General features: G+C 65.2%; 8 protein-coding genes across 8 annotated transcripts; 5 read left to right on the top strand and 3 right to left on the bottom strand.

The window, feature by feature from the left end:
- Positions 1–1,596: 1,596 nt before the first annotated feature.
- On the top strand, positions 1,597–2,225 carry PFL1_03137 (uncharacterized protein; the record flags this gene model as incomplete). Its single annotated transcript, XM_007880653.1, has 2 exons — positions 1,597–1,958; positions 2,105–2,225. The coding sequence occupies 2 exons, from the start codon at positions 1,597–1,599 to the stop codon at positions 2,223–2,225; spliced, it is 483 nt and encodes a 160-aa protein (XP_007878844.1).
- Positions 2,226–2,383: 158 nt separating this feature from the next.
- Positions 2,384–4,219, bottom strand: PFL1_03136 (uncharacterized protein; the record flags this gene model as incomplete). The annotated part of the gene is made up of 6 exons (XM_007880652.1): positions 2,384–2,601; positions 2,682–2,756; positions 2,862–2,945; positions 3,062–3,379; positions 3,471–4,005; positions 4,097–4,219. The coding sequence occupies 6 exons, from the start codon at positions 4,217–4,219 to the stop codon at positions 2,384–2,386; spliced, it is 1,353 nt and encodes a 450-aa protein (XP_007878843.1).
- A 317-nt stretch (positions 4,220–4,536) lies between these two features.
- Positions 4,537–5,703, top strand: PFL1_03135 (uncharacterized protein; the record flags this gene model as incomplete). Its single annotated transcript, XM_007880651.1, has 1 exon — positions 4,537–5,703. One exon carries the CDS (start codon positions 4,537–4,539, stop codon positions 5,701–5,703), a length of 1,167 nt encoding a protein of 388 aa, XP_007878842.1.
- A 262-nt stretch (positions 5,704–5,965) lies between these two features.
- PFL1_03134 (uncharacterized protein) lies at positions 5,966–8,257 on the bottom strand (the record flags this gene model as incomplete). Its single annotated transcript, XM_007880650.1, has 4 exons — positions 5,966–6,014; positions 6,158–7,288; positions 7,417–8,058; positions 8,163–8,257. The coding sequence occupies 4 exons, from the start codon at positions 8,255–8,257 to the stop codon at positions 5,966–5,968; spliced, it is 1,917 nt and encodes a 638-aa protein (XP_007878841.1).
- A 1,952-nt stretch (positions 8,258–10,209) lies between these two features.
- On the bottom strand, positions 10,210–12,459 carry PFL1_03133 (uncharacterized protein; the record flags this gene model as incomplete). Its single annotated transcript, XM_007880649.1, has 1 exon — positions 10,210–12,459. One exon carries the CDS (start codon positions 12,457–12,459, stop codon positions 10,210–10,212), a length of 2,250 nt encoding a protein of 749 aa, XP_007878840.1.
- A 4,882-nt stretch (positions 12,460–17,341) lies between these two features.
- PFL1_03132 (uncharacterized protein) lies at positions 17,342–21,507 on the top strand (the record flags this gene model as incomplete). Its single annotated transcript, XM_007880648.1, has 2 exons — positions 17,342–18,259; positions 18,367–21,507. 2 exons carry the CDS (start codon positions 17,342–17,344, stop codon positions 21,505–21,507), a joined length of 4,059 nt encoding a protein of 1,352 aa, XP_007878839.1.
- Positions 21,508–22,175: 668 nt separating this feature from the next.
- PFL1_03131 (uncharacterized protein) lies at positions 22,176–24,055 on the top strand (the record flags this gene model as incomplete). The annotated part of the gene is made up of 4 exons (XM_007880647.1): positions 22,176–22,598; positions 22,715–23,295; positions 23,410–23,666; positions 23,796–24,055. The coding sequence occupies 4 exons, from the start codon at positions 22,176–22,178 to the stop codon at positions 24,053–24,055; spliced, it is 1,521 nt and encodes a 506-aa protein (XP_007878838.1).
- A 693-nt stretch (positions 24,056–24,748) lies between these two features.
- Positions 24,749–26,030, top strand: PFL1_03130 (uncharacterized protein; the record flags this gene model as incomplete). The annotated part of the gene is made up of 2 exons (XM_007880646.1): positions 24,749–25,830; positions 25,949–26,030. 2 exons carry the CDS (start codon positions 24,749–24,751, stop codon positions 26,028–26,030), a joined length of 1,164 nt encoding a protein of 387 aa, XP_007878837.1.
- Positions 26,031–26,204: the final 174 nt, after the last annotated feature.

Genomic DNA, 26,204 nt, shown 5'->3' with positions numbered 1-26,204 from the left:
GGAGCTGGTTGAAAGCAGCCCAGTACTGCCCCCTCTGGCGGGCAAATACCTTGATGAGCAGAGGCAAGAGCTCGAGGATGAGCTTGCTTGCCTTGGCCTGCTGCCTCCCGACTTCCTCGAACTTTTCGAAGGAAGCCGGGAGCACATACACCCCCAGACCTCTGGCGGTGTACCGGAAGAAGGCCTTCCTCTCCCGTTGAAAAGTGCAAAGTGCTCCGGCTGGGCGCCTGGAAGCTCAATCCCAGCAGTGTCGTCGATGCCGTGTCGTTCGACCAGAGCTTGGCACAGCTTCGGCCGTACCCTGTAGCACCGGCTGTTGGCTTTGCCGCGGAGGGTAATGGCAAAAGATTGGTGACGATGCGTGTCGAAGCTGTCGATACCGTTCTGGCGGTTTGGCCCTTTGGGGACTCGGTTCTGGCTCGACCGCAATGCTGCCACACTTTCTGAAGAGCTCAAGTACAACATCCACTGGTGCTGTTGCAGCCCAGTAGTCTGCTGCTTGAAGCTGCCACAAAGAATGTTGGATGTCTCCTTCTTCAAGGACTTGTTGAAGCATCTTCAACAGCAAGGAGGTGGGTTCATGGTGTTGAGTGAGAGGGGACTGTTGCAGGCTCCCTTGCTACTTCCTGCCTGCTCTGCAGATGTGCACAGCCAACAGAGAACAGGCAGGTGTCGCAACAGCATGCAGCAGCAGCGCTTGAAACAAGCATCCTTGACAGCAGTCTGTGTGATAGCAGCAGAGCAAGCCGCTGTGCAAGAGAGAGCTCGACAGGACTGATGCCGGAAATAGCCTCTTGGCTTGCCTCAGTGGCGCAGCTTTAAACCCCTCACGTTCGCCCTTGCTGCCTCGCCCCTTCTCGCCCCCGCCTGCTTCGCTTGCCAAGCCAGACATACAGACGCACAGTCAAACCCCGCCCTGGCCCTACGCTTTCACCCCGCAATCCTCGTTCCTCCGTCGCGTGACATTCGCCGAGGGGGGGATCATGACGTAGTCCGTCGTCGGACCCTCTTCCCTCGTCCCTCCTCACCTCGGCCGTTGGGGCCTTTATGCCGCCCCCCGCTTGGCCAAGCCTAGCCTGGTTCCCGAGCGTGAGGTGGAGAGAAGCCTGAATGAGCCGGCGCGGCCTTGTCCTGCTTCTGCCTGATGCATCTGCTTGAAGCAGCGAGCTTGTCTACATAGCCGGGCCTGGCCTGGCCTGGGTTTGCGCGGCGAGGCTTGACTCGGGTCGAGGCGAGACGATGACGACCCCGCCTGCCGTCTTCACCCTGGCCTGGCCTACCCTGACCTACCGTGCGGTCGACGAGCTCGACCTGGCCCCGCTTTACCCGCCCCTCGCCCTGCCCCCCGGCCGCTTGCTCGGCTCTTGTGAAACGGTGGAGGGATTGCACAGCCTCCCGCTCGCTTGGCCGTCTCACTCCCCGCTTGACGGACAAGAGAGGGGTGGGGAGGAGTGCGAGGCGGAGGGCGAGATATAAGCCGTCGTCCTCGACCACTCGTCCTTCGCCACCACCACCGTCCTATCTTGAGCACCACGCCACCCTACACCACCGCAGACACACACATACACAGCTGCACCACTCCAAAGTCAATCGACGATGCGCTTCGCCACCCTCCTCCCGCTCTCGCTCCTCGTCGCCGCAACGGCAACGACGGGCGCACCCGCCACCGCCTCTTCCGACGCCGTCAACGACGAGGCGGTGCAGATCCCGCTCGCCGTGCCCTACCTGACCGAACCGCGCACCGTGACGTTTACCGTGCCCGACTCGCTCGCCCACCTCTTTGACTGGGCCAGCGACCACGCCACTTCGGCCAGGCAGGCCGCCGTGCAGGCTGCGGCGGGAGACGAGGGAGACATCTGCCCCAAGATGAAGGTCTCGTGCGTCAAGGACGGCAAGACGGTCGGCGATATCGGCAAGAAACCCTTCTGCAGGAACGGCGTTACTTGCGGACAGTGCCAGTGAGTGCCGCACCATAGCGTGGCGTACCAGCCTAGGCTGATGGGCGATCGTCCCATTCCGTATGGCGGGGCGCGGCGTACGAACAGATGGCTGATGCGCGATTGCCACACCTCCTCTCCCTTTGTCCCCTCGCCCTTGCCACCAGCCAAACCGAGAACACGGCAGAGTGCAACGCCAAGCACCTCGCCGAGTGCAAGGCCCAGTGCGAGGCCCAGGGCCCTCTGGGCGGCACCGCCCACCGCATCATGGCCGAGTGGTTCGCCTAGCCCGCCATCTGCCCTCCCCCTTCTCTCACCGACTCACGTACCCCGGTCTCTAATGTAGCATGTCCACCATCCCCAGCCCTCTTCTCTCTCTTTCTCTCTATCTCAATCGCCGGTAATCCAACTCATGACTATCCCCAGACTCTCACGCCTGCATCCGCCTAGAAGTGCGCTCTGCCCTCGAGCAGGTCGCGGTACCGGTTGGCGCGATCCGGGTCGACGTCGATGAGCTTCTCGAGCAGCTGCTTGACCTGGTCTCGTAACCGCTTCTCCTCGTCGTCGACTTGGGCGGCGGAGGCGGACGCGGCCTCGTCGTCTTGAGCCTTCTTCCGAGCATCGATGAGCAGCGTCTTGTAGTGCGCCAGCGTGTGCATGCACCCTACGGGAGGAGATTGACACAACGGATGTGAGCGCTGCGAACTGCCACGAGCAGCGCAAGATTGGAAAGATGGTACCTACACTTGCTGTCGGGTTCGAGATCCAGCAGCTCTTCTATCGCCTCGATCTCGCGTACAAGGATCGATGCGGCCGGGTCTGCAAGCGGCGCACGGATGGCAGTCACAGAGGAGGAGCGGGGAGTGTGAGAACCTTCTGCTGCGGCGTCGCTTTCGAATCTACGCCACGCAGCCCGCGACTCACCCTGCTCGACCAGCCAGCGGTGGTAGATCCATACACTCTGGTCCGCCGGGTCGGTGTACATGGCCTGCTTGACGAGTTCGTACTCTGCCCGTCGCTCAAAATTATCCGGTCGAGGGGTTGCGATGGATCAGCTGAATGGCTCGCGCTTGCTCCAACGCCAGTACTAGCAACGGCACTGGCAGGCGCCGCACGACACGCACCTTGGTCTCTTGCCTTGCGCCTCTGGTCTTCGTCCCAGCCCTTGGCGTCCCAGATGGGCGGCAGCAGCTTGGTGCGCTGGTGCCACGCGCTGAAATTGCTAATGTTGGCCTCAATCTTGCGCAGCGTGTACTGCAGCTCACTCTGGGCCAGCTCCAGCTGCGCCTGGCGCGCTTCGGCGGGCAGGTCGGAGCGGGACAATGAGGCCGGGAAGGACTCAACGTCGGCGACCGGCGGCGGCGAGGCAGTGACGGCGGCGGAGGGCAGAAACGTGGCGGCGAGCTGGGCGGTAAGGTAGCGTCGGTAGGTCCAGCCGTGGACTGAACAGAGAGAGGCGGGGATAGCGAGCACGACGTGGTCAGCTCGGTCTTTCTAGAGGTCGCAGCGCCCGCTCTGAGCTCGCACACGCACAGTTTCTCGGGTCGAGCTCGAGCATCTTGTCTACGAGCTTCATTTCGATCTTCCACTTGTTGAAGCCGCGGGCGAGCAAGTCGGGGTCCTCGGGCAGGTTTTCGAGGCACCACATGCGGTGGTTCCAGATCCAGTAGACTTTGGGGTGGGCGCGGAGGGCGTGTTCGGTGAGTTCAAGGTCGCGCTCGACGAGGAGGCGGGTGCGCTGTTGTTTGCGCTGTTTGTCTTGGTCCTCATCGGTGGCGGCGGGTGCAGCGCTCGTACCTGGCGTGGGTGCGGTGGGTGCGAGGTTGGGGTTGGGGTCGGGAGCGGACGAGGAAGCGGTTGGGCTCTCGGTGGAAGGGGGTGCATCGGTGGGCTGGCGCAGGGATGCGAATACGTCGGGCTTCTGTTGCGGTTGCTCATCTAGAGGCGCCTGAAACAGTGCGAGGAGGATGTCGCGACGATAGTTCCATGCAGTGTAGAGTTCCGGGTTGAGGGTGAGGAGGTGGGTGGTGTGTGCGAGGGCGTCTTTGGTCTTGATGCCCTGATCGCGCTGTCGTGTGCATGGGGAGGCAGCAGGATCAGAGGATAAGTCGGCGACGCAGGACGACCATAGGCACGGCAAAGGGGCGAGCGGGACGTACCAGCTGGAAGAAGCGCTGTTCGATGTCGAGGTAAGCGTGGATCTTTTGGTGCTCCTTTTCCTTGCGTGCCTGGCGTGCCTGGATGGAGGCGGGCGTCTTTTTCTCCCTCTTTACGCCGTGCATGATGTGCGAGTGCGTACGTGCGCGCGAAGGTCGGTAACGGCAGCAGAGGGAGGTGGTGACCGCGGTGAGGTTGGTGGTGATGGTGGTGGTGGTGGTCAAGAGGCGGACGAAGGAAAGAAGGGTGTTGGTTGGTGCGTGCGCCCTCTTTGGCCGTCTGCGGCGGGCGAAAAAAGAGCCCTGTGCAGGTGGAGGCAGGCAGGCAGGCTTGGCTCGGTCGTCGTTCGTCTGTGCGACCTCGACTTTGACCACCACCACCACCTCCTCCTCCTCCTCCTCCTCCGTCATCCTCGCCTCACCTCGCCTCGGACCACCGCACCATGACCGCACTCATACCCTCCTCCTGCTCAGCCTCGATATGGAGACAACTCGGCGGCGCACGCACCGCACCCCTCGCAGTCGCAGCTCACCACCCACGCCCGGCATCGTCGCGCTGCTTTGGCCAACTCGCTCAGCGACCCGCGCCATCGCCGATCAAGACGGCATCCATCCTCGCACAGCTGCGCCCCGGCATCACTGCCTTGCCATCCCCGCGCATGCTCTCCACTTCCACCATTGTCGGCATGCGCAGCTCTTTGATCGCACCCAAGCAGGCCTCGGACCCGGCATCAAGACCAACACCAACACCAACACCAACACCAACCTCGCCCCCGCCCTCACCACCCGCCGGACAACCCCTGTCCGAGGACATCGCCACGCTCCCCAACCTCCTCACCATCTCGCGCCTCGCCCTGACACCCTACATCGGCTACCTCGTGTGCACCTCGCAGTTCGCGCCCGCCTGCGCCTACCTCTTCCTCGCCGGCCTCTCGGACCTCGCCGACGGCTGGCTCGCCCGCAGGACGGGCCGCTACACCGTCTTTGGCTCCATCGCAGACCCGGCGGCCGACAAGGCCCTCATGACCACCATGGTCGTCTCGCTCGCGTGGTGCGGCATGATGCCCCTCTGGCTCGCCACCCTCATCCTCGGCCGCGACGTCGCCCTGGTCGCCTCGGCATTTGTCATCCGATACCGCACCCTCGCACCCCCAAAGACGCTCAAGAGGTACTTTAACCCCAAACTCCCCTCGGCCACCGTCACGCCCACCGCTATCAGCAAGTACAACACCTTCCTCCAGCTCCTCCTCGTCGGACTCCTCACCATCCTCCCCGTCGTCTTCCCCAGCGCAAACCCCGCCAGCAACCAGCAGCAGCAGCAGCAGCAGCAGCAGCAGCAGCAGCAGCAGCAGCAGCAGCAGCAGCAGCAGCAGCAAGGCGACGATGCACAGCCGGCGAGCACCGCTTCATCCCCCACCCTGCAGAGCTGGAAACCCGCCGTCGACACCGCCGTCAACGGCTTCATGATCGTCGTCGCAGCCACCACCGTCTGGAGCGGCCTAGGCTACCTCGGCGGCGGCGGCTCCGCAAAGGTCCTCTCCCAGAAGGTCGCGCAGAACATCAAAAAGGCCAGCGGCGGTGCGGCCGGCAGCCGTGGTCCCAAGCTGTGAATCCGAGCAGTGGCAGAGTACGACCCAACCGCACATCGATCGACGAAATGGGAAATCGAGAAACCGAATGAAAAAAACGTACCCCGTCGCGACTGCTCTGCTGCCCCGTCTGATGCCGCGCGTGCCCTGATCGAGGTTGATGTTCGAGTAGCGACAGAAGATGGATTCATAAATGGCCAGAGAGGGCGGTCGAGGTGGACGGATGCGCAGACTTGGCTGCGACGAAGACAAAGAGGGACGCGGTCGGGAAACGCGGCGTGGATCAAGCGCTCTCGGGCAGATCGGACGTCTTGTTGGCCAGCCAGGACATGCTGATGGCGGCCAGCGACCACAGCAAGAGCAGTCGGAGGCGAGGAGGAGGTGGAGGTCAGCATTAAGCATCGCCAGGGGTCTCGACGCGATCCGTCCGCCGGCACGCCGCCAGGACGCCCCCCAAAAAAAAATCGCCACTCACGTATACAGCCCGACACCGAGCGTGACATTTGCCACGGTACCACGGAACGCGATTGTGACGGTGATGTCCTCCATATTTTGGGTGCCGTAATGGTCGTTTTGGTTGAGAAGAACCAGGCTGAACCTGCTGAGCTCGGCGTTGGAGGGGTCGACGTTGTCGGAGCGGAAGAGCGAGGCGAGGACCCGGCCGGCGACGGGGTCGGGCGTGCTGCCGTCGTCGTTAGGAGCCGGCTTCTCGGTCGACGAGGTGCCGATCAGGCGGCCGTACTGTCCTCCGGCGACGCGCGGACGCACCGCCAGCGAGACGTGCGAGAGGAAGGAAAAGTCCGAGGTGCGCTTGTAGTAGCTCGACTGCTGAAACGGCGCCTGGTTGACGGGCTTGGGCGTCGTGGCGTTGACCGACTGCGCCACGGCCGCGGGCACCGCGTTGGCACGAGGGGTGATGCTGTGCGGCGTGAGGGCACGACGACGCTGCTTGTGCGTCCGCTTGGAGTCGGCGGGGGCAGGGGCGGCGGCGGCTGCGGCAGGAGCCGTGGTGCCGTTGGCGGTCGCGGTGCCGTCGGCCATGCCTAGCGTCCTCATCTTGCTGCCCGAAGGGTCCGCAAGCGCGGCAGTGGCATTGCCGTTCGTGGCATTGGGCTGCAGGTGGATCGGGGCCAGGCAGTTCTGGCAAACGTTGAGGAGGTGCGGCGTCGTGAAGCCGTCCTCGTCGACCTGGAGGCACGCGTTCCACAGGATGATGCTCTCGCTCTTGTAGCGCACCGACTTGAACAGGATCTTGGTCGACTTCTCCTTGAGGTTGGGCCACGGCTCGTTGAAGTTCTGCGTCACGGTCGTGTACTCGGTAAAGTGCACCGACTTGTCCTCGTACGCGTCGGTGAACTGGATCTGCGTGCGCGGGTCGCCAGCGTAGCCGTGGTAGGCGACGCCGTCCCAGGTGTCGTCGCGGGACATGTCAAACATGTCGAGCACCTCCTGCGGGTGGTCCCAATTGTGGTCGAGACCGAGCAGCTGGATGTCCTTGAAGCCCGCCTCGTCGAGCCGGCGGCGCGTGGCGATGCCCAGCTTGGCCAACTGCGACGGATTGGAGCGAGATGTAGGGTAGTGCGAACTGTCATAAAAGGGTTCGTTCCTTTCGAGAAAGAAAGGATGAGCGAGAAAGCAACGATGCCGTCGATGAGGAACGAGTCAGATGGGCTGCGGAGCGCGCGGTAGCATGTCGACCAAGAAAAAAAAAAACCGCGCCACGATGGAACTCACTGCACGCTGAGGGAGTAGGGCTGGATGCCCTTCTCGTCACGGATGGCGACCATGGCTTTGACGAGGTACTGGGCCATGAGATCCTCGTAGCCGTCAATGAGGTGACCGCCGAAGAGGGGCTGCGAGCCTGGGTAGTCGGCCTTCATCCAGCCGGGCTGGCTCCAGGGGGCAAAGTAGGTCTTGACGTTGGGGTTGACCTTGATGATGTCCTGCAGCGTCTGCCACAGCTTGGGCGCCTTGTCGATTGTGAAGAGCTTGAACTGCGGGTCGGTCGAGCCGTCAAACACGTCGTCGTAGCTGTAGGGCGCCAGGCCAAAGTCGCTCGCGCCGAGCGGGGAGCGGACGGCGTTGAGGCCGGCGCCACCTCGCTGGACCCACTCCGGGTCCTGAGAGAAGAGGAGGTGGAGCAGCGTCCAGTAGTCGTCCGGGTGCGCCTCCTTGAAGGCCTGCAGGACGATCGAGGCGGCGTCGGTGATGCCCGCGCCAATCTTGTCGACCTTTTGGTGGACCTGCTTGTCGAGCACCTTGATGCCGACAACGTCGGGCGTCGTGGCAGTCGAGTTGACCGACTGGGTGAGGGCTGGGCCCGGCACAAACTTGATGGCCGGGTTCGAGTACTCGACGACCTTGGAGGAATTCCAGCTGTGGGCGGGTTGGGGGCGAGGCGCCGGTACGCGTCGACGGGCGGCACTCGGAGCGTCAGCGTGTCGTCGACGTCGAGGGGCTCAAGTGGAGGAGACACTCACGTAGTGCTGAACATCTCGTCGATCTCGTACTGGGCGCGGACCGCCGAGACCGCGATGCCCAAAAGGGCGCCGAAGGCGAGCAAGGGTCGGACCATGGCAGGCAGGCGAGGCAGGGCGAGGCGGAGCGAGATAGCTGGCGCGCGACAGGCGACTAGACGTATGGGCTCTTGCGAGGGAGAGACTCCAGGAGCGAGAGAGGAGGGAAAAGTAAGGATCGTGGTCGGGGCAAGGGATAGACACGGGGGATGAAGAGGGGGCAAGAGGGAAGGGGGAAGAGGCGCGAAGATGTGGCTGGACCGTAGAGGCAAGCCCATGCCCTTCGGCCTCTTTGGCTTATATACGTGGTGCCTTTCTCTACGGCAGCGCCGCCCTGATGGCGGGAAAGGGGGCCCTCATAACGAGGGGCGATGAGAGCAGCGCTGGCAATGCGCGTGGGCGGCGAGCCCCGACGAGCCTTGCTTGCTCCTTGTCCGCCGCGCTGCAGGGGAAAGTGGCCAGAGGAAGGCCTATCCAGAGCCATCCCGGAACGAGGCCCGGGGCATTCCATTCATCGGACACGCCCTCGGACCACACCTTTCGTGTTAGGTTGATTGATGTGTAGGCTTAGCCAGGCAGCGAGCGCCTTTGGCCAAGACGTGACCGCCTAGGCCAGGCCTCACCGGCGCGTGACGGGGCCCAGGCGCAAGCCGACAGCTTAGCGCCGGCAGCCAAAAAGGAGGTGGGGGAGGAAAGCCATATCGAGCCTTGGCGCTTGCACGCACGCAACGAACGCTCGTGTACACATCAGACGTGCGCCTGTACGTTGGTTGCCTTCGGTGTCTCGAGGAGAGGCGAAGAGCCGCGGTGCCGTGCGCCGATGTCCAGCTCAAGTACTTTGCTCGACGACCGGAAGACCGGAGGCGTTGCGTAGGAGCCAGAGCAATACATACATAAATTAAGAAGGTGGCACGGAGAGAGAGAGGTTCAGGAGTGGCTACTCTTACTCGCTGGACGGCCCGAGGCCATCGACGACCCACCTCGCTAGAAGATTTAATGTGCAGCTGCCTTCCGAAGGTGGGGCGCAGATGAAAGGCTAAAATCAACAAGCTAAGCAGCTAAGGCTGCCTGCCTTCTCGTCCTTCCTGCCTGGCAAGGCCACTCAGTCTGCTGGCGACACCGTCTCTGCTGCCACTTTGTCGATCTTACCCGTGGGCGCAGCCGCGGTCATCAGGCGAGCCAACTTCGGCCAGAGGATCCCGACCGCCTATACGAGGCGCAATCGAGCACTTCTGCATGTATGTACATCGTATCCTGTACGACGTCGATGCAAGGGTTTGCGCGAGCAGCCAGAGGCTCCCTCTCGACCCACTCGCCGTCGTTCAGGGGGCACCGTGCTGGCATGGCAAAGCAACGCAACCTACGGGCCGGGAACAGCAACATGTATGGTACGAGGGTAGGACGGCACAAATACAGTGGCGGGCAGGGCCCGGGCAGGGCGCGGGCAGGACTCCTGACCCGCCAGCTTCGCCTTCGTCGGCAGGTACATAGAGGGAACCTAGGGCGGAGGGGGGGTCGTAAGGTAGCACCGGCGAAGCCAAAAGTGCGACCAGCAAAGGGGCCCGGCTGGACGGCGGGCGGGCGGATCGTGATTGTCGAGCACGGCAGCAGCATGGCGCTCGAGACGAGCTCGGCCAAAAGAGCCTGGGAACCGCACAAGGCGAGGTGCTCGGTGAGGACCTGTGCGTCGCGGTGTGGGCCAGGCCACAGGGCGCCACGAGCCTTGAGTATCGGGACGAGCGAAGCCTCTAATCGAAGGCTGACCTCGGAACGCGTCTCCCGGACCTCGGACGCCTAAACGTCAGCAGTCACGCAGGTCAGCATCGAGGTGACGGATGCACGGGGCGGAGCGGGCACTTCCGATGCCAAGCCTCGAGAGGCCTACATTTCGATGAAAACCTTCGAACAAGTCGAGGCGGGTGCTGTCGACAGACTGGAAACGCCCATTCGGCTGTCGCACCGGTGTCACCCAGCCTAGTCTTGAAGACCGTCGCGCGACAGGGCGTGCGCTTCACCGCTGGCCGGCGACGCCTTTGGCTGCCTTTGCAGTCTTGCCGGCGGCAGCGGCGCCAACCTTTGTCGACGGCTCGGGCGGCGAAGAAGAAGTCGCCGTGCCCTGTTCCTTCGCGGCGAGCCGGGCCTTCACCTTGAGTTGGAGCCGCTTCATAATCTCCTCGCGCGAGAGCGGTCCGGCAACCGTCGAAGGCTGCGGAGAGGACGTTGAAGACGCCGGTGCAGATTCCGAAGAGGTCCCCGAAGTCGTTGCCGATGCCAAGGTTCGGGCGCGGATGGCACGACCGCGTGGCTTCTTCGCTGGGCCCCCTGCGGCCACTGCTGGAGTCGGTGCGACGGCCGCAGTCTCCGCCACGGCACGGGAAGGATGCTGCTCGGCAGCCAAGCCGCCGTGCCGCTCCCGGCTAGCGTCGCGGCGAGCGCCATCACCGATAAACTCGAGCTGCCTGGGCGAATCGCTCGTCTCGGACTTTATGCTGGGCGAACCCCACAGGTTCTGCTCGTGGCCCCCCAACGAAGGCGACGGCGTGAAGCTCATTGCGCCGGCCTGCTGGTAGGATGGGCCTCGGAAGGTCGACGTCGACGCGACGGCCGCCTGCGAGCGACGAGGCAGCCCAGACACGAGATGCAGCGGCGACTCTGCCAGAGCGGGCGAGCCGCTCGGCGACCAAGACTGGGTCTGCGTCAGCTGCAGAGGGTTCGAATGTCGGCCGGGGACCGCAGGGTACGGCTGGAACGGATGCCGGCTCGATGCCAGCGCAGATCCTTCGAGCTCTGATGGGAGCAGGCCGAGCGAGTCTCGCGTCCGATTCGGACGTCGGACCCTCCGACTCGACGTCGATGCCGACTCGAGATAGTCGTCTATGGAGCGCCCCTTGCGCGCAGCATGGAGTCCAGAGGGGTACGAGAGACGGGGCGAGGCGAGGGCCTCGCTGCCAGCGGCGCTATACCAGCTTTGCCTCGGGCTGCTGGCGCCCGAGTCGAGGGAAGAGCGGTTGGACGCCGCAGACGTCGGCTCGTGGAGTGACATGGCGCTGAGGGGCGGCAGCGACGGTCGCCGGAGCGGGTCAAAGGCAAAAGGGGAGGGCGACGAGGAGCGCGGAGAGGCCGACAGGACAGTGTCGCCTGCGATGCTTGATCGCGGAGACGCCGAGCCGGCTAGAATGGATCGATAGCCCTCCTGCGAAGGTCCCGCCAGTTGCGCAGCGTAAGGCTCGTGCGGACGTCGGCGGTCGTCTCGGGGTGCTTCGTCGAAGGTGTGACTGTGCGCGGGTCGCTGCCGCGGCGCGCTCCGCCAGTCGGAGCGGTTGCGATCGCTTGCCCAGACTTGGCCAGGAGGCGGCGGCGGTCGCGGATCGACCATCTTCTCGTCGCTGCAAGTTGGTTCGTGCCGGTGCTGTCGCAGTGCTGGTGGGTGCGGGTGCTGATGACGGTGCTGGTGCTGGTGCTGATACTGGCTGTGCTGGATGTAGGCTTCGCGGAAGGCGCCGACTCGTGAATCTCTGTCCTCCTCTTGCCTCAAGGCGTCGACAATCATTCGGGCGACTGCCGGGTCGATCCGCTGAGCCATTGCAGAGGACGCGGTCGTCGCGGGACCGTAGCGGAAGGAGAGGTGCGCCTGGTAGTGCTGTGCGACGCTCCTCACGTCGTCGATGCCGAGTCTTAAGGACGTGGCAACTCGACGCAGAGTGCCTTCGCGATCCTCGGACGGCGGTGCCGCGACGTCCTGGTTGGGCGTCGAGGCCGAAGAAGAGATGCTTAGGCTGGGCGGGTCGCGCGGATACCGGTCGCCGTCGAGCGGAAGTCCGTCGGCCTCGAGGCGCGGCGATGTTGTTGGCGAGGCGGTTAGGCTTGGAAGTCCAAAGTACGAGCCATCGCCGGCGGAGGGGTATGGTTGCGAAGCTTCCGGGCGACGATCCGCGAGCCCTTTTGCAACATCCACGTCCATGTCATGCGCCGCAAGAGGGGCGCCTCTGGGTGGCCCTTCGTGGTGTGGGTCGCTGGGATGGAGGCCACGCTGCGGCAGAGGGAGGGAAGGGTATGCCGCATCGGGGGGCAGTGGTGGCACTCCCGGTGAGGGGAATAGGAAGCCAGAAGTCTGGTGGGTCGGCGGCGGACCAGGCAATGTGGGGCCGGCGAGGGAGCGGAGGGCGGCGCGGGCGACCTCTTCTTTCGAAGAGACAGCCTGGCCGGCCCGGACCTGACCATAGGTGCCCGCCATTGGGTAGTCTGTGGCGCTAGGCAGCATGCTGTTCAGCGAAGGCAGGGTGCGCTGCGCTTGGTTCGAGGTCGACAGTCGTGTGGGTGCCGAGGCAAGCCCAGCGTGTCGGCAGCAAAGCGATCAATCGAACGATGGGGAGCGGCGGGTGTTGAGCATCCGAGCAGGAGGGTGTGGGGCAGCTGGATGGCCACACGGCAAACGTGCGTGTTCGTATGTAGCGTTTGCAAGGCGGATGACACCGAGGTGGGTCGGTGGTCGGCCCTTCCTTGTATTGAGCGGTGAGGGTGGGTCCGAATCTAGCTGGTTAGAGCAGCGAGTCGATTGCACAGGGTGGCGGCCTGATCTGGCGTGCGATAGGCGGTTGTCGGAGCGATGATGATGCGGCGGCGGCGGCGGCGGCGATAGCGATCGGCTAGCGACGAGCTGTAGCGACGGGATTAGAGCAGAGCGATGGCCGGTGCAGAGGCAGAGTCGAAGATGCAAAGACGAAGGGCGGACGTTGCGAGGATGCGAGAGACTGGCGTAGTACAGAGCTGCAGAGGGACGACACGGCAAGAGGCACTGAATCACCGGAAGCGACGCTGGTGATGAGGGGGCGGCGGGATGGTGGTGGTGGTGGTGGTGGTATTGGTGGTGGTGGTAGGCAGGCAGGTAGGCTGCGAGAAGAGGGCCGATCCCGGTTTCGGAGATAGGGAGGGACAAGACGGCACGCTCGACAGCAGCGTCGACGACAACGACGACGGCGGCGGCGGGAAGAAGCCGAGCGAGGATGCGCGATGGAAGCCAAGAAGCGCTGTCCGGCGACTACCGATGCCCAACGGAGGAGGGGTGCAGCCAGCAGGCAAGCAAGCTAAGCAGCCAAGCCCAGCCCCGCCCTGGTGTTCCTGGATGACGGGCCAAGCAAGCAAGCAAACGACAGTCGACAGCAGCTGCGACAGAAGGGGTGGGGGAGGGGACGAGGAGAGGAGGGGAGATCAGAGGCTAGGTCGAGGGCCGGGTAGGCCAAGACAGCGTGGTCTCGGCGCCGAGGCAGGTCGGCCTGCCGCCTACCTGTCGCTGCTGCCGGGCCTGCAGCATGCTGCTGCCACTTCGTGCGTCGGGTAAAAGGCCACCAGGCAGGCCAGTCTCACACAGCCACCCCAGCAGAGGGCGGGGCGACGACCCTGACCACGCCCGGCGTCGACCGCAACGACGCCGACGTCGACGTTTCGGGGCTGGGCCGAAGAAGCAAAGCAAGCTACGGCAGCAAGGCGAGCATACACGTAGCAAGCAGCAAGCAGCAAGCCAGCAAGCCAGCAAGCAGCGCATCGCGCGCCAAGAACCAGCAGCCAGGCGGGCGGGTCGACAGCCAACCCCCCGCAGACCGGCAGCAGCGAGCTCAAAAAATAAGTTCTGCCTGGCGAGAAGCCGCTCGCCCTGCCTTGCTTGGCTCGACGCATGGTGAAGCTGCGTCGGAGCGCAAAAGCAGGCGGGCCGGCAGGGCAGGACAGGCGCACAAGAGGCGCGACGACGACGCTACGGTACCACCCTCAAGGGCCCGCCGAGCCCGTAGGCGTGTGTGTGGCCGGCCTGATCGCCTGCTGCTTCGATTCGCGAGAGCTCGTCGCCTTGTCCGACCCAAGCGCAAACTCTGGGGGGATCTCACCATGCTTCTCTCTTGGATGATCTTGGCCGGGCACCGTTGCAACGCGATGCTTCCATCGAGCTGACTCTGCGGCAGAATCGCGGCCACTTCTTGGCGCTGCTGGCCCGCCGTGAGTGCCTGTGTGGCACTAGGCCTCAGAGGGCCTGCAGTACAGGTCGCGCAGTTGCTCGGCCCGGGTGTCTGTTCCGGCGGTTGGGTCGCCACTCTCCGCGGAACAGGTGACGCTCGCCCGCCCGTCCGTACGCCCGTAGGGCGCGTACCTCCATACGCGGCGTGTCGCTCGCTTGCTTGTTTCCTTCCTCGGCGGAAGGCAAGCTAGCGGTGGAGTCATGGTCGACCCAAAATAGCAGGCAGTTGGCCCGGGGACAGGAATAGACGCGGCAGCCCGTCAGCGGCGGCGGCGGCGGCGGCGGCGCTACCCGTGACGGCAGAGCGTCACATGCTGAGCAACGCTATCCATTACGACGATGGAAAGGCTTCCCGGTCATTACCCGCATCGAGCCATCGACGACGACGACGACGACGGCCTAGCTTACCCCTTGCCATACCCACCCCGAGTCGTCCGATCGCGATGGCTGGCACTCCCATGACACGCCAGGCAGTACGTACAGGACAGCAAATTCTTGGTTGCGGCTGACGGCCGAGGGAGGGGCCGGAGTGGTTTCCAAACATAGCCTGCGAGCAGCAGCCCAAAGCGAGTCACTGCGGGAGGGGCCCATGCCATGGCATGGCTAATGGCAGCAGGAGGCGACGCTGCTTTTGGAGGCTTAGCTTGGTGACGGAGGGTCTGCCTGGTCCCCCATGAAGCCGCCAAGAACAAAGACGTCGGCAGCGTGCATGTCTGGCGGCCGACTGTCTGCAACTCGCCGATTCGGGCAGCCCTCGAAAAGCAGGGACCGGAGCGGGGAAAAAGGCAGGCAGGCAGGGAAGCTAGGCAAAGCAAAGCAGCAGCGAAGGCAACGGCCGCGGGGGCAGCGGAGCGACTGGGCGGGTTGACCGAGGGTGGCCGCCGCCGCTGTGTCTGTGGAATGCGGGCAGCAAGGGCAACTCGAGGCCATCGGCAGAATCATCGAGCGGCCAAATCTGTACCACCTCGCCCGCCGTTCGGACTTTCGGCCCGGAGCTCACGCACCGACGACGTCTGTGAACCCCCCTCCCCCTCACCCTGCTGTCGAGCAAAGCTTTCCATCTTTGCCGCCACCAGAGCAAAAGCAAGCAGAATGCGTGCAGCCTGGACAAAGGACCGGGATCCGCCCTTCCTCGGGCATTGTCGCTCGTCGCTGCTGCAAAGGCCGGGAAGGGTGCCGAGCCTCCCGAAAGAGATCCGGCGCTACATGGCACTGCCTGCCTCGAAATAGGGCCGTCGACAGCGCGGGCTCAAGGGGATTCCTTTTGACCGGTGCTAGGTACTGGTGTGCCAGGGGATATGACCGATGGCCTTGCTGCTTGCTTCTTTCTTGCGCCAATTGGCACTACTCCGAGTTTCCAAGCCCCGCGCCAGGTTTCGAGAATGCGAGCGAGCAGAGAGAGAAAGAGGCGGCGGCAGTCCCCCGAAGGCCCATGAACGACTTGGCTGGGACCCGGAACGGAAGGCGGCCGCCGCAGAAGATGCTGCAGTGGCTGCTTTGAGCTCTACGCTGCCTGCATGGAAGCGGCGCTCACAGGTCTGCCCTGCTGGCCTGGCCGGCACCATTGGTGTTCTTGGCGAGGGCTTCTGCGGCCACGGCGGCGATTCTGACGATCGGTGCCGTCGTGAAGGGCGCGCAGGTCTGGCCAGGATGACTCGGTGCTGGTCCGACCTTGCGCAGGATGGCGGAGGGGCTGCCGAAAGATGCGTCGGCGCGAGGGCGTCGAACCGTATCGGTCAGTGCTTTGCTCGGCGAGTATCGATCGACAGGCGGGTGCAAGACGTCGAACGATGAGTCGTGGTCGGTTCTGCCGACGGTTTACCCGCCGGGCTGCTACCGTATGGGGGGCAGGCCTGACATCGACGCAAGGAAAGGGCGTGGATCACGAAGAGGTGACGTCGGGAGATGGCCTGCTCAGCATGTTTTGTGGCCGTTGCGAGCACCTCTCTCGCACGAGGGTATCGGCAGCAAAGACGACCTGCCGCCCACCGCTGACTGGCCGATGGAGGCCACAGACTTTCGCTCGAACCATCTGCTGGACGTCGGCGAACCTCGATCGCCGTTTGACCTTGGCAGTCAAGCAGTACAGCGCCTGCCTCCGTTGCCTCTGTCGCTTATTGTCAGCGCGTGGCAAGCCGGCAAAGTACGCGACAATGTTCTGTTCGGATCAGACCGGTTGGGGCCTTGACGTTTGATGTCGACACATGGCCAGGGGCGAGGCCCTGCATCGGAAAGAAGATCTATCTGCCTCGGTGTTTGCCTCGTCTCTGTCGTGTGGCGATGCTGGCGTATGGCTGCGGGGCGGGTACCGCCGAATTCAGTGCTGTTGACTTGAGAAAGCGGTGGCAGCCCTTCGAAGGACGGGCGACCGTACAAGCCTGTGAGTAAAGCTTAGCATCTTCGAGGTCGAGGTCGAGGTCGAGGTCGAGGTCGAGGTCGGGGTCGAGGCGGGTCGAGGCCGAAGAGGTCGGAAGGGGGCCGATGATGGCCTGACCAGCAGGCCGGCATGTTCCCGATGCGGTCAGGTGGTGGCAGCAGCGACGTCTGCCTGATCGGCGCGACGAGGCGAGGCGTGGGCGTGGCCTCGGGGCTGGGCTTTGGTTGGCCGGCTGGCCTGGGCGCGTGTGGAGGGAGAGAGGGGTGCAGGCGTGGCCAGGCGTGGCCAGGCGTGGCCTGTGGGCCTCTGCGAAGGCTTCGCGTCGCCGTCTGCCACAGAGGTCGGGCGGTCGGTCGGTCCCTCCGCCCTTTTGTCATCGCGGCTTGGCTGTCGTCCAGTCGCTTGTCTTCTCACCATTCGCCCAGCCTCCTGCCTCCTGCCTCCTCTCCTCCATCTTCTTCGTCGTCATCTCCTTCTCCTTTTTCTTTGCCCCACCGCGCCGCTTGGGCATCGCTCTCTTTCCAACTGTCCAGAGTTGGCCCGAGCTCGTCTCCTCACGTTCGACCTCGTGCAGCCCATCGCTTACCGCCGATATCCACCCTAGCCTGCTCATCTCTCTGACGGCACCGTATACCCCATCTACAGTACCAAACACAGTCGCACAGTCGCATTGTCGCACACCCGCTTCCTCTGCCCGTTTCCTTCTCTGCTCTTGCTACGTGCATCGCCCCATCCTCGGTTCCAACCGCCCCGCAAACGATGAGCTCACAGTCTCAAACCCCCAGCCTGGACCCACAACGAGCAGCGGCCATGTTCGACGACGAGCCTGCCCTCGATGAAAAGGCCAGGCCGCCCACGCTGCTCCAGCAGCTCCTCGACGCCCGGCCCACCACGCTGCGCTACTCGATCGCCTGCGCGTCGTCCTACTCGGGCACCTACCATCCCAACAACATCCTCTACAATCGTCCGCATGACATGTCATCGCGATGGTCCGGCTCATCGCAGGCGACCCAGGCCGCGGCCGCTGCTCAGGGCGCCAATGCCGCTCGGACCGCCGCACCCGCCGCATCCAGCACCACCACCTCGTCCTCTTCGCCGCGCCGCGCTCCCGCTGCATCATCGCCGGCGGCAGGACCCATCATCGCTACGCCATCCCAGTCCGCCTCGTCGAAACAGTACATCATCCTCAGGCTCGACAAGCCCTGCGTCGTCCGCTCCATCACCTTTGGCAAGTACCACAAGCCGCACCCCTGCAACCTGCGCGACTTCAAAATCTACGGATCTCTCAGCCTCGACAGCCTCCTCCCCGCCCCGGCCTCCAAGGTCGGCACCCGCGCCGCGCCCGCGGCCAAGAGGCTCATACGCGGCGGTCTGCGCAACGACGCCGCACCTGAGAAGTTCGAGCTCCGCTGGCTCGAGGATGTCAGCGCAGGCTCTGGCTCCGGCGCGGGCGATGCGTCGGCTCACCTCGGACCGGGCCAGGGAGAGCTCGACCGGCGCGGCCTGTCGCTCGTCGTCGCCAACAGCGGCAACGTCATCCCCTTTGCGCTGCGGTACATCAAAATCGTCCCGCTGGCGGCCCACACGCCCAATTACAACTTCTCCGTGTGGCACGTCGCCCTCGCCGGCGTCAGCAACGACGCGTTGGTCTCCAGGGTCCTGTCCGAGTACAGCGAGGTGAGTCTGCGTCCCTCCCCCGCCCCCTCTCGCAACGTAGCAACGCCTTCTAGACCCCTGCTGATCATGCCTTGCCCCTCTGATCCTCGGCCCTCAACCGGGACCAGTACCGAGAGTCGGCGACGATCCGGCTGATGCTCAAGCATCTTCGCGAGCAGGGCCATCATACGGCGTTTGCGGCCCTGCTGCAGTCCTCTCGCCTGCAGGGCGGTGCAGTTGGCGGGGGCGGCGGCGAACTGGCGCCGACACACCCGGCCAAGCGGCCTTTTGAGCATCCCATCGTGACCCGCCTCTTCGACTCGCTGGTCCGGCGCGGCTCCTGGGACGAGGTCGAAGGTTGCTTGGACAAGGCGGCCTACGGCGACCCCTCTACGTCCAACGCCCAGTTCGGCTCGACGTCGATCCAGAGCCTTGCCGGCAGCGCCAGCTGGGAGTCGGCCAACGGGCAGTCGATGTTCTCGGCCTACATCGCCAAGCAGATGCCCCGGGCCGACTGGCAACGGATCCTGCCCACGGACCCGGCAGCTGCCGCCCAGCAGCAACACCAGCAGGAGCCGCGGCCGAGCGCGCCGTCCGGACGGGGCGGTCACTCGATGGTGTTTGACTCGGAAAAGGGCATCGCCTACCTCTTTGGCGGCTGGGACGGCTTTCAGGACCTGTGCGACCTCTGGGCCTTCCACGTCCACGAGAATCGCTGGAGGCTTATCTCGCCCGACGTCCGGCTGCAGGGCGGTCCGGGCCCTCGCAGCTGCCACAAGATGTGCCTGGACGAGAAGAGCGGCAGCATCTACGTTCTCGGTCGCTACATCGACTATGAGAGCAGCGGGGCGAGCCGGCAGCGCGAAGGCCCCTTTCCCGGTTCTCCGTCCGCCACCATCGCTGCGGCCGCTGCCGCCGCCTCTGCTGCCCGGTCGACGCGGGCCTCGTTCCTGCCGCCGGTCCCGCCATCGCGCACTCCGCCGACGGGCGATGTGCCCATGGGCCAGCCCGACGCCGGCTCCCAGTCCGGCGAGGGCGACAGGACGACGACTGCCGGGAGCGGCTCTGGCACTGGCGAAAACGGCGGCAGCGGTCGCCATCGCCGCCTCGACCAGCTCGGTGCTGATCCTGAAGGCCAGTCCCGCAGCAGCACACCGGCATCGACGAGCGGTCCGCAGTCGCCGGGCAGGCCACCGCGGAACCCTGCACCAGGCAGGGCGTCGTCGCGCAACCCAAACGGGCCCGCCTCGCCGCCAGGCAGGGAGCCGGACTTTTTCCGCTTCTCGACCAAGTGGGAGCGCTGGGAGAAGCTGAGCTCCGACACGTACGCGGACGGCGGGCCCAAGCTCGTCTACGACCACGGCCTCGTCGTCGACTCGCAGAGCCAGATCCTGTACGTGTTTGGCGGCCGCATCGCGGACCCGGACCCGAACCGCTTCGAGTTCAGCGGCATGTGGCGCTACGACATCATCCAGCGCGTGTGGACCTTTCTCTTTGACGACACCACCCAGTCGGGCTGCAAGATTGTCAGCCGGTCGGGCCACAGCATGCTGCTCGACCCGGGCAAGCCGGGCACGTCTGGCATGTCGGCGTCGCAGAGCCGTCAGATCTGGATCCTCGGCGGCCACCGCGGCGCGTCGGCGACCAACCTGGCCGACATGTGGACGTACAACATCGCCACGGGCGCCGTCCGCGAGATCTCGACCAACACGGGCCAGGACGGGCCCGAGTCGGGCTTTACCCAGCGCGCCACAATCGATCCGGCGGCGCGCGAGATCAGCCTGTTTGTCGGCCTGATCGGCGGTCGCGGCGACAAGAAGAAGACGAGCGCGTTCTGGATCTATAACATCACCTGGGGCACCTGGAAACAGGTCTACCGCTACGAGGCGGGCTACGAGGCGGGCGACGAGGCCGCCCGCACGCTCGAACTCGGCGCGGCAAAGGGCGCCGGCTCCGGCGACGTCGAGCAGCGGACGGGCGATCGATTCGGCGAGCAGCGCAGCCACGAGGCGGACTACGACGGCGAGGAGCCTCCCGAGTCTGGGCCGCTACAGGCGCTGCCCGTGTACGACGACGACGACGCCGATGTCGAGGACGACGAGATGGCCATCGAGGGCCCCGCCGACAGCTGGATGCCGTACAGCCTGCCGTCGTCGTCGTCGTCGTCTGCTGCCGCGCCGATGCCGCAACTTCTTGCCACGACCTCGTCCGGCAGCCAGACGCCGACGTCGCCGTCGGTCGCCGCTGCCGCTGCCGGCCACCGACAGTCGGCCAGGGGTGCCGGCCACGAGACCGAGCCGCGACCTCGGTACGCGGCGCAGCTGGTGTTTGACGACCGCCGCAAGGTCTTTTACCTGCACGGCGGCAACCCCGAAGACGCCGACAACCGCCAGCTGCGGCTCGACGACATGTGGCGGCTGACGCTGATGCGGCCCACGCCGGGCGAGGTGCTGCGCCGAGCCAAGTTCCGCGTGCGCCAGCAGCGCTTCCTCGAAATGACGCGGTCCATTGCGGCGGCGCAGGCGGCCGACACGAGCGGCGGTGGTGGGGCTGATCCGACGGCGTTGGGCTTCGAGGCGCTCATCTACCTGCAGACCGAGGTGGGTGCGGTGGTGGACCACTCCAACGAGGCCGAGTCGCAGCTCTTCCGCAGGCTGATGACGCGGCTGCTCAGCGCCAAGGCCGGGGGAGGGACCGCGGCGACGTCCATGGCCGACGTCGACGTCGAGACGGGCGATGTGGAAATCGAGGCCGACCGAACGCTGACCGGCGATGCGGCGCAGCACGACGTCGATCCTGCCACCGGCGTCGGTAGCGCGGGTGGCGCTGCTGATGCGGCTCCGCCGCGGACAGATCGGCTGGCCTCGATGGGCGCCAAGCGCGGCCGGGACGAAGTCGAGACCGAGGATGAGGAGGCTGCGCGATCCCCCATTTCCCTCTACGCCAGCAGCGCCGGGGGCGACGGAGACTCGGAGATGCTCTCGATATCCCAAGTCCTTCCCGGCGGCGGCGGCGGCAGCAGCAGCAGCAGCGGTGGTGCTGGTGGCGGTACTGGCGGCCGGGCCAGGAAGACGATGCACGGAGGTCGAGGCGGGTCCGCCAACGACGAGGCGGCCACGGTCCGCGTCGCCGAGTCCGAGGGGACGCCCACCGGCCTCTACGCCGAACGCACCCACCTCTTCCGCTCCCTCCTCGAGTACTTCAACCCGGAACTCACCCAGCCCAGGGCAGAGATCGGGCACTGCATCGAGGCGGCGCTCGGCGCGTAGTCGGAGCGAGCGGTCGCGGGCGTTCATCAGCAGGTGGTAGTTAGTCGTCGAATGATAGCGCGGCGCCAGATAGCCCGGTGCAGCGAGAGACGCCAGCGCCTTCACTGCCTTGAGCGCCCATCCGCAATCCACTCGTGAGCAGGCTGACCAGGCCGGCCCAGTTTGCGAGCGATAACGAGCGGCCGCCAGCGCGGTGCGTTCCTCACCTCGACCAAGGTCTGGCAGAAGGCGAACGGAATCCAGCTTGAAAATGGCAAGAAAAAAAAAGAGAGGGCCGGAGAAAAACTGGCCAAAAAAGAAATCTCCCAACGTGGGGCTCGAACCCACGACATTCAGATTTGTTACTGCGATCGATCGCAGAGGCCCTGGATAAGAGTCTGACGCTCTACCGACTGAGCTAGCCGGGAAGGAGTTGTGTGAGACGCTCAAAGTTGCGTACAGATATTGCGTAAAATCAGCGATGGGCAGATCGCCTCCACTTGGTGGCCTCGAACCGGCGCCGTGGCCCTCTCTGACCGCTGGCGATCCGCTTCTTCCCTCCCACACCCACCATTGCCTGCTGGCACGCGTCGAAACACACGCACACACCCACCCACCCACCTACACGCACCCGCGCCAAGGCACTTCAACGACCCAAGGGCTTCCGCACCGCAGCCGTCCAGCATAGCATGGCTTCGTCAAGCACACGGTACGAGCGCGTGCCTGCGTCCGCCGACGAGGGCGGGCGGAGGCGATCTCACTCCAGCGGCGGCGGCGGCGGCGGCGGCGGTGGTCGGGCCGATTCGATGGTGACCAAGTTCGGACGCTACTCGTACCTGGCGACGGCCGGCTTCATCGCCTTCTGCTTTGCGTGCACCATCCTTCCCCTCTCTTCGGTGTTCGTGGGGCTGGGCTGGATGACCAGGCCGGGCCTCCTGCCAAAGCAGCAGATCGACAAGACGATGGACGACAAGCGCTGCCTCGCCGAGTTTCCCGCCCTCTACCCGCAGCTCGAGGACAACGTCAAGGCATGGAAGCTCAAGGGCGGCATCGGCAAGGCGGACGTGGACAAGGCGCACGAGCAGGCCAACCGCAACTGGGGACTCGCAAGGGTGAGTGAGCGGCGGCGACGGAGAGCCCGCAGCGGCACCGTCTTTGGTGCCTCAGCTCCTCGACTGACAGTCGCGCTCCCTCTTCGTGGCTCCTCGCCCCCGCCATCCCGCCGCAGGTCGTCGTCAAGAACGGCCGTGTCTATATCCGAGAGGTCAAGGAGGGCAACGAGTCGAGGATGTCGGCGCTGCTCCACATTCTGCACACGGCCGTCACCACCGATCCGTCGGCGTCGACGAGGGGAAGCAGGAAGCCGCTGCCCGACGTCGACCTCGTCATTTCGACGGCGGACAAGGACGGCAACTCGAGCCCCGCCGGCTGGGTGATTGACAAGCGCGTCGACGAGGATCCCAGCATCGGCCGGTGGCTCTTCCCGGACTTTGGGTTCGCCGGCTGGCCCGAGGCGGGCATCGCGTCGTACGAAGAGTTTACCAGGCTCATCCAGAAAGAGGAGCGCGAGTACCCCTGGGCTAACAAGGACGACCGCGCCTTTTGGCGCGGCCTGGCCAACTGGTACCCGGTGCGCAAGGACCTGTTGAGCAAGACGTCGCTCGCCCTCGACCCGGGCAGGGCGTCGTGGGCCGATGTGCGCGAGACGAGCTTCCACGACAAGGGCGATCAGTTTGCGCCCATTGTGCCGATGCACGAGCACTGCCGCCGCAAGTACCTGATCCAGAGCGAGGGCAACAGCTACAGCGGGTGAGGGTCGGCCGTCGTCGAAGCGGGCACAGGTCCATGCGAGAGGAGGAGAAGAGGGTGACCGCACGCTGACCGTTCTGCCGCCTCCACAACCGCCACCGCTCCCCCTCGCAGACGCTTCAAGTACCTGCTGGCGTGCAACTCGGTGTCGATCGCGCACCCGCTCGAGTGGACGCAGCACTTCCACCCGGCGCTCAACTCCAACAACCAGAGCCGGCAGCAAAACTTTGTCGAGCTGTCCGGACCGCTGTTTGAGGGGCTCGAGGACGAGGTCAAGAGGCTCCAGACGCTGGACCGCGGCGGCGCGGCGAGGGCGGGCGGCAACAGCCCGCGCAGGATCGCAGAGAATGCGCAGCGGACGCTAAAGGAGCGTGAGTGTCGCGGGGCCAGTGTCGCCACGTGGCCAAAGCTTAAACGCTGTGGATATCGCTGTCGGGGGTCTTTGAATGCTGACTGGCGCTGCTCCTCCTTCCACATGGCACGCGGGCGATACGATGCAGGCTACCTGACGCCGGCGGCGACCATGTGCTATACGCGCGCTGCGCTGCGGGCATACGCGTCGGTGCTGGACGTGGCGACGTGGGGGCAGGATGGCGTGGATCTCGAGACGGGCCCGCATCCGCTCGAGGGCGGCGGTGTGGTGGCGTCCGGGGGCAAGGGCAAGGACCTGGCCAAGCTGGGCGCCAAGGGCGACATCGAGTACGGCGTCTGGCGGCTGTCTGGGTCGATTGACTGGCCGCCCCGCGCGACGCCGCCCTAGGGAGTCAGCCCGCCGCCATGGCCGAGTCTGCCCCACCTGCCTGCCTGCCGGCCCGCCAAGCTCAACTGGACAGTACGTATGATCAGCTGCCTTGGTCAAGAACCCCTTTCGCCTCTGCTGCGCCACGATAGAGATAGAATCACGATGAATCGCCGTAAAGTCTCGCGGTCGACGAGCGAAAAAGGTGGCGTTACCCGCACGCACGCGCGCACTCGTGGGCCAGCAGGCAGGCAGGCGATTTGTGTGTGTCTCGGCAGGGCGGGCAGGGCTGGCAGGGCAGGCTGCACCCCGCGTCGGGGCTTTTTTGGACGGCGCCTGAATCAATCCGCTCGAAGAAAGCAGGCAGGGCGGACCCTCAGGCAGGCGAGCTAGCCAAGCCAAGCCAAGCAGAGGCCCCCCCCGGCTCTGCCTCGACCCTCGCCCCTTTCCCCCCCCCACCCCCCCCCCCCCCCCTCCCAGCTTTCATTTCCCCCCTCGGCGCTTCCTCACCACCACCACCACCTCCTTCAATCAAGGGACCACCTCGAGAGCCCGCTTCTGTCTTCTCTCCGCCCATCAACATCGCCGACCTCACCATCACCGGCTGCCGCGAACCACACTCAAGGCGCCCCTCTTAGACCCTCCTCGCCCTCCCAGAACCCTCCGGTCTCCACACCGACACCACTTACACCCTCCACGAGCACCAACGCCACCATGTCGAGCACCGACCCGCTCGAGACCGCCATCCTCCAGGGCGTCGATGCGCCCGACCGCGCCGCAGACGCAGACGATCGCGGTCCGCAGGCGCGCGCCGCATACAATCACGAGCGACACTCTTCCCCTCCCAACACCGACGACGAGCTCGGCTCCGACCTCCCCTCCGACGACGACGACGACGACGCGGGGGGACCAGGTGGCCGTCCGTCGCGCACCGAGCCGTCGCGCCTCTCTTCCCAGATCGGCGCGGCCAACACGGGCCCAAAGGGCGTCATCAACGACCACAAGATGCAGGCACTCCAGGCCCGGGCGGAGCGCGCCGAGCGAGTGCACCAGACCAACGCCCAGATGGAAAAGATGAGCTTCCAGACAGAGACGTGGGACCAGCAGCAGGCGAGGGAGCGCAGCGAGGCCAAACTGCGCCGGCAGCGCGAAAACGCCGATAGCGACGACGATGGAGCCGAGGGCGAGGGCGCCGGCGTCAGCGCAGCCGCCATCGCCGACCTCCGTGCAAAGGAGAAGAGGAGGGAGCAGAGGATAGCCGAACTCAAGAACCAGGGCAGGCAGAGCAAACGCTTCTCGTTCCAGACGGCGCTCGGAGGCGGCGGCGTGGGTGGCCAGGCGCAGGCGGGGGCGGGGCCGGGAGCCGGGTCGGATCGCTGGTTCGGGCACCTGCGGGAGGTCGACGAGAGGGGCTACGTGGCGGCCATCGACAAAGAGGACCGCACCACGCCCGTCGTCATCCACATCTACTCGCGCGGCGTCGAGGCCTGCGCCGTCCTTACCAGCGCCCTCTCGTCGCTCGCGCGCACCTACCCGCGCACCAAGTTCCTTCAGGTGCAGGCGTCGGCCATCGGCTTCGGCGGCGCCCGACCGCGTCACGATGACGGGACGATTGACGAAGACGACGAGGAAGACGAGGGAGGCGACGCGAGGGCGAGGCAGGATAGGGCGGCGGATGTGCTCCCCACGCTCCTCGTCTACCGCGGCGGCGAGCTGGTGGCCAATCTGGTCCGCGTCGACCTCGAAGAGGCGTGGCGTGGCGGCACGGAGCCGGCGATTCGCGACCTGCTCTCCGGGTGAGTCCCTTGCTCCTCTGTCCCCTTTGCCGACTCATGCTTGTCCCGACCTCGAGGATGTTGAGGCTGACATGCATACACCGCTCCCCCGCTCCCCTCCCTCCTCTGCGCTCGACAGGTATGACGCCCTAGTCACTGCCGACGGGCGACCGGGTCGACGAAACGCATACGGATCCAGCGACGACGAGTCGGACAGCTAGACTGCCGCGCCGCGCCGCGGCTTACCATACCATACCATGCCATGCCACACCATACCATACACGGCTCCTCTCTGCGTCCAGCTCCCTTGAGCGTCTTTGAGCAGCCAGCCTTCCTCCTTTCCCCCGGACTCGCCACGCCGTGCATACGATCCTGTCTGTCGCCAGAGACCGACC

This window comes from Pseudozyma flocculosa (genome assembly GCF_000417875.1).
Source record: "Pseudozyma flocculosa PF-1 unplaced genomic scaffold scaffold00009, whole genome shotgun sequence".
Taxonomy (NCBI): Eukaryota; Fungi; Basidiomycota; class Ustilaginomycetes; order Ustilaginales; family Ustilaginaceae; genus Pseudozyma; species Pseudozyma flocculosa.
The sequence above is the reverse complement of the archived record's forward strand: the minus strand, read 5'-3'. Positions and strand labels throughout refer to the sequence as shown.